This window comes from Nicotiana attenuata, unplaced genomic scaffold (genome assembly GCF_001879085.1).
Source record: "Nicotiana attenuata strain UT unplaced genomic scaffold, NIATTr2, whole genome shotgun sequence".
Lineage (NCBI taxonomy): Eukaryota > Viridiplantae > Streptophyta > Magnoliopsida > Solanales > Solanaceae > Nicotiana > Nicotiana attenuata.
In genome coordinates, this window is record NW_017691621.1 from 1 (window position 1) to 5,561 (window position 5,561).

Below are 5,561 nucleotides of genomic sequence, written 5' to 3' on the forward strand. Positions count from 1 at the left end.
ATCCGTGCGATCAAATCGCCAAAATAACATCATATACATCGAATCAAGCCTCAAAACTCATGTTTTTCTTTGAAATGTTCATAAAGCATCAAATTTCCATTTCGAGTCCGAAACACGTCAAACGACGTCCGTTTTCAACCAAATTTTATAGAAAGCGCTTACATCACATATAAGACTTGTACCGGGCGTCGGAACCAAAATACGAGCCCGATACCATAGTCTTCTGATCAAATTTTCTTTCCATTTTCCTTAATTAATTCCAGAAAATAATTTCACACAAAAATTCTTTTCTCGGGCTTGGGATCTTGGAATTCGATTCCGGGCATACGCCCAAGTCCCATATTTTTCTACGGACCCTCCGGGACCGTCAAATCACGGGTCCAGGTCTGTTTACCCAAAATGTTGACCAAAGTCAACTTTAACCATTTTAATATCAAAATTTAGCATTTTTCACACAGAATTCATATTTAAGCTTTCCGGCTACGCGCCTGGACTGCGCACGAAATTCGAGGCAACCCTAAATGAGGTTTTCGAGGCCTCAGAAGCACGGAATGAATAAGAAAACAGGCGATGACCCTTTGGGTCGTCACACATATTGAGGGTAAATTTAGTGGACCCAATAGGTTGGTGGATACTTATTTTTCTGGTTTTGAAGTGGTGTCAAAGAAGTCACTTATTGATTGTTTTGAGAAGAAGAAATGGCATTCTGGTGAAGACGCAGTTAAGATTGCAATCATTTATTTCATAAACACATTTCTAATGTCCACTCAGGCTTAGAAGACATTTATGAGAAAATGTGATTTCCATCTTGTCGAGAGTGGTGAGTATGTGTCGTTTCCATGGGTAAGATTGTGTTTCGAGCTTTAATGAAGTCGGTGAGGGACATGTTGAGGGAAAAGTCTGAGTTTTATAGGATTGGTGGATTTCCTCTTCCACTATAGGTGTGGTTCTATGAATGTTGCACTGTAGTTGATCAAAAGTTTGTTGTTCGCGTTGGAGATCTTACACCAAGCATATTGAATTGGAAAATGACAGACAGGCTAATGCATGAGGACTTCTCTACTGGTCTCTTCAACAGCACAGGGAATAAGGTACCATCTTTTATGTCTTGATGGGATATAAATTTATAATACACTGTAATTCATTGTGATACATCAAACATACAGTTTTGATACATCTTTGATACATCTAGGACTGAAGCACTTTTAGTTACCTTTGTAGTTTAAAAATATTTCTCCGACAATTGTAGAGCTAAGGAGATTTACTTTGCCTGTTGAAGCTACCGATGAGTATCAGAAATATTTGACATCAAGTAACAGGGGAAAACTTCCTATTGATGATAGCGATGATTTTGTCACGCCACCCCCGAAACAGATTAAGGAGCCTGTCCCACCAAAAAAGGCGCCAGGTGTCCAACCTGTTGATTATGACCGTGAGTTGCAGAAGTTGAAAGATGATGTGAAGCAAGTTTGTATTGGTCTTTTTTATATATTTTTTTGAAAGTATTGTTCAAATTGTATATTCAAAGTCTATTATCTTTCTTATTTGTTTCATCTTGTAGCTCCATAAGCAGTTAAATTCCTTCATGAAATATGTTTCTAATAAATTCAAGAATGTCTTTGAGTTGATAAATTCCAAGGTACGTGTTTCTTTTCCATTGTGCATTTCTTTTTATTTTTTTAGTTAACTTACTGTATCCTTTCTTAAAAAATAGCTTGGTGCAAGCAAAGTCAAATATGGTGCACATCCAGAGGAAGACACCAGTGGTCGTCAAGACAATAATGATTTTGTGAGCAATATGGAGTTCGGTGGCAATGAAGATGTCGAAATGGATGGTTGTAAGGTGTGTTTAGTTGTGCATTCTGCACTTTTCCCTTTTCTTTTCTTTGTTGTTTTTGATAATTCGATTCTTTTTTAAAAAAATAGGTCGGTGGAAGTGAAGGCAAAGATGTTCCACATTCTCAAAGAGATACTAGTGAGTATCATCGTAACAACATTATGCTCGGTGCAACAGGTCAGTTAGGTGTCAATACTATGGAAGGACCTTCTGGTGTGAAAGTTGACATGTTTGTTGCTAAAGTAACTTTCACTCTAGATGTAGCACATGCTGGCGGTATTGGTGAGATTGCAGATACGGCGGCAGGGGAGACGAAGGAAGAATCTAAGAAACAAAAGGTTCCTGAATCTCGGACTGGTGTTGTTTGTGCGACTGCAAGTGTTGATGCGGCGGCAGGGGAGACGGAGGAAGAATCTGAGAAACAAAAGGTTCCTGAATCTCAGACTGGTGCTATTTGTGCGACTGCAAGTGTTGATGAGGCGGCAGGGGAGATGGTTCTGTACAATCATGAATTACTTCTTGAAGTATCGCCGCAAATGGAAAAAAGAAAGCGATGTCCTGCAAAGGTCGTGCAGTCTCCATTCATTACTGTGTTTGATTCAGGTTCCAATACTGGTGTTGTTGCAGCGAAAGGAAAAAAGCAAATTTATGCTATTAAGCATCCTTTTCAAAGCAAAATCGGAACTGGCATTAACAACTCTTTGTTGAATGTATTTGCTGCGTGGGTCAAAGAAGGGAAGTCCAGAAAGAAATATTTCCAACTTCTGAGTTTTTTTCAGTTTTATATTTTAATATATTGTCACTTATAGCATTAATCTATATCAAATCACTGTACTCTTTTGTGTATATATGTTACCAGGAATGAAATTTACCCAAAGCATGTTAGTGAACTCAATCCTGCTTATGATCTTGGTGTATTTCATGGTGAAGACAAAAAAATGGTTTTACACTTTGGCATATAATGGCGAGCCTTTGGATGACTCGGTATGTAAGAATTTACTTTTAAAGTATTTTTTTTAAAATTTTAGCCAGTGTACACGTGAACACTCAGTCCTCTTAAGTTAGAACAAATTATTAATTGCTATTGCCTGGCACAAGAGATAGCAGTGAGCATTCATTTTCCTTTGTTTTTTGTGATTTTGGTTTGAAAAACCATAGCTGCTTAAAGCTTACGAGCCTTTAGTGATTAGTTATTTGTTATGTTTTGTTTCAGCACATTGACGTTTTAATCTATTATCTGAGGAAGAAGGGGAAGTATGACAAAGACCTACCTGTAACATTCACCACCACAGTTTGGTACTTCGACCAGAAACTTAATGAGTTGTGGCAGGCGTTTATTGATACAGATGGAGACAGTGATGTGCGCAATATGAAACATGTCATTGAGTATATTCAGGGTTTTGTCTTGGATGCCAATGTTCCATGGCACACTGTCGAGCATGTCTTAATGACAATTAATGTTACAGAACAATGGCATTGGATAATGGTTGTGATATCCTTCAAGGATAGGTGCATTTATGTGTATGACTCTATGCGCGGTGGAGCTGCTTATCAAGCCAAAGTTCATAAGACCATGGCCAAGTATTCTGTGTTGCTGCCTCATTTTTTCGTGCACACGCATTTCTATTTAAACAAAAAAGATATCAATTGGCGCACTGGTGTCTACAAATCAAAAGATTTGATTACCCTCTTTGCTGTAAAACTGGTTGAAGGATTGCCTCAACAAGTCGAAGTGTATGAATTTCTTTCAACACAATCTGTCTTGTTTTTAGATTCTGCTGTTTGATAGTTGTTGTTCTTTTTATTTTTGTAGTGATTGCGTTGTATTTGCAACATCATTTGCCGAGTATTTCATTGAGGGCAAGACGCCTCTTAAACAATACAATGCCTATGCACACCGGCGCAGATTTGGTGCTCTCTTGTGGGATTATGCTAGAAAGAAGATGGAACTGAACGCGCAAAGTGATGATGAGATTATTGGTCTACAGAAGAAGTCACGAAAGCAGAAGAAGCAGTTACTTCTATCATTGTTGTAGGATGAACTCTATAATTTTGTTTTGTATTGTGTTCTGTTATGTTGTCATTGTTGTAAGACGGATCAGATTTGTTTGTGTTTGAATTTTATGAATACTTTTAAGAATTTTATGGCAAATGATATGTTTGCTCTGTGATAAAGGTTTAATGAGTTTTAGTGCGATATTGGAGTGTTGCAGTTTAGTTAATTTTGGTGTTGTCTCCCTTGATTTTGTGTTGTGAATCAAAGATATGAAAAATATACCGTAGTGTGTGATACATTGTCTCTTGCAGATACACGAATGATACACATATGATATAGATATGATACACATATGATATAGATATGATACACGGTTTTCAAATATGTATTGATGAAGCCACTCTTATTTGCAAATTTCTAAAACTATTTGCATAGTTTTCTAGCTGCTACGACTGTTTTCCATTAGTTAGCTTTGTTATTACACAAATACAGACTTGAGTAAGAGCCTATACACAGAGATACATAGGTGATACACAAGTGATACATAGATGATACAAATGTGATACATAAGTGATACATATATGATACAAATATGATACATAGCTGATACAACTTCTTTTTAATCAAACAGACGTATAATATACACTTGCAACACGATTTTAAATGATAGGTCAAATATTTATTTATATCTAAAATTCAAATGACATTCTACAATGATATAGTTCTTGATATATTGCATTCTTCTAAATCTCTATGATATTCAGTAAAGTAAAATAACAAGTAATTCTAAATTTGACATATTTCATCCTCTCTTTGGATTATTTCTATAAGTTTTCCTGTTGTGACCTTCTTCTCCACACTGTCCACATGAATCGACCTTTTTCGTTACCTTTCAGATATTGGCTTGCACCTCCCCTTCCTTGGCCTTCCTATTGTTTTAGTCACGTCTGGTGGCAAGACTTTTTCATTTAGAACTTCAGCAAGAATTTTCCATGTGTTTTCATCAGGAACCGGATAAATTGGAATTTCATAGGTCTTCAATAGGTACTTCCTGGTGTAGTACACCGAGCAATACTCAATGTGATCAATGAATTTGTATTTTAATACTGCCCAAGCATGTGCACATGGCAACTCATCCAACTGAAACCGTCTACAGCTGCAAGTTCGATCTTTTAGGAACACCATTCTCTGCTTACCCTTGTCAAGTACTGAATATAAGTAACTCGTCGAAGGGGTTACCTACAAAATTTATCAACTATCATTAGTGGTGACAAAGCAGATGCCCTCAAAATACATATACTAGAGAGCCTACAAGATTCAAAATAGCTTAATATCATGTCAAACCAACCAATATTTCAGCAGTCGGGTAGGCATAAATGCTACATTAAATTGAAAGTCTTTGCTTTTGTGCAGGTGGACACTAGTTTAACAGAATCACACAAAGGGTTCAAGATATAACAGATCCATGAATTCGGCATGATTACATATTCTATGCACAAGTATCTACAGATTCCAGTCATACCTTCATCTGATGTGACACTTCAAGATTGTCCATCAACATTGTATCATATTTTTTTCCAAGATCAGTGAATGACTCTACTGCATTCTTTAGGTTTGTAACATTCCATCGTCCGATCAATTGCCTTATGTGGTCTAGCAAAGGCATTACTGGGAGTTCCCTAGCAGCCTTGAGCGCTGCTGTTGATTGACTGCGCATGTTGAAGTCAA

At 37.0% G+C, this 5,561-nt stretch overlaps 2 protein-coding genes across 2 annotated transcripts; one reads left to right on the plus strand and one right to left on the minus strand.

Moving 5' to 3' along the window:
* Positions 1–941: 941 nt before the first annotated feature.
* On the plus strand, positions 942–3,873 carry LOC109222521 (the record flags this gene model as incomplete). Its single annotated transcript, XM_019386867.1, has 8 exons — positions 942–1,091; positions 1,222–1,467; positions 1,562–1,639; positions 1,715–1,843; positions 1,927–2,576; positions 2,697–2,778; positions 3,051–3,571; positions 3,651–3,873. Coding segments are annotated over 8 exons (2,079 nt in total), but the record flags the coding sequence as incomplete, so codon positions are not given.
* An 845-nt stretch (positions 3,874–4,718) lies between these two features.
* Positions 4,719–5,550, minus strand: LOC109222522. Its single transcript, XM_019386868.1, has 2 exons — positions 5,356–5,550; positions 4,719–5,072 (listed from the first exon to the last, which is right to left on the minus strand). The coding sequence occupies exons 1-2, from the start codon at positions 5,548–5,550 to the stop codon at positions 4,719–4,721; spliced, it is 549 nt and encodes a 182-aa protein (XP_019242413.1).
* Positions 5,551–5,561: the final 11 nt, after the last annotated feature.

Excerpts from the sequence above, each read along its gene's own strand:
- LOC109222522 (XM_019386868.1), bottom strand. The coding sequence starts at position 5,550 with ATGCGCAGTCAATCAACAGCAGCGCTCAAGGCTGCTAGGGAACTCCCA. Across the intron at positions 5,073-5,355 it reads AAGTGTCACATCAGATGAAG|GTAACCCCTTCGACGAGTTA; the intron begins GTATGACTGGAA and ends TAAATTTTGTAG.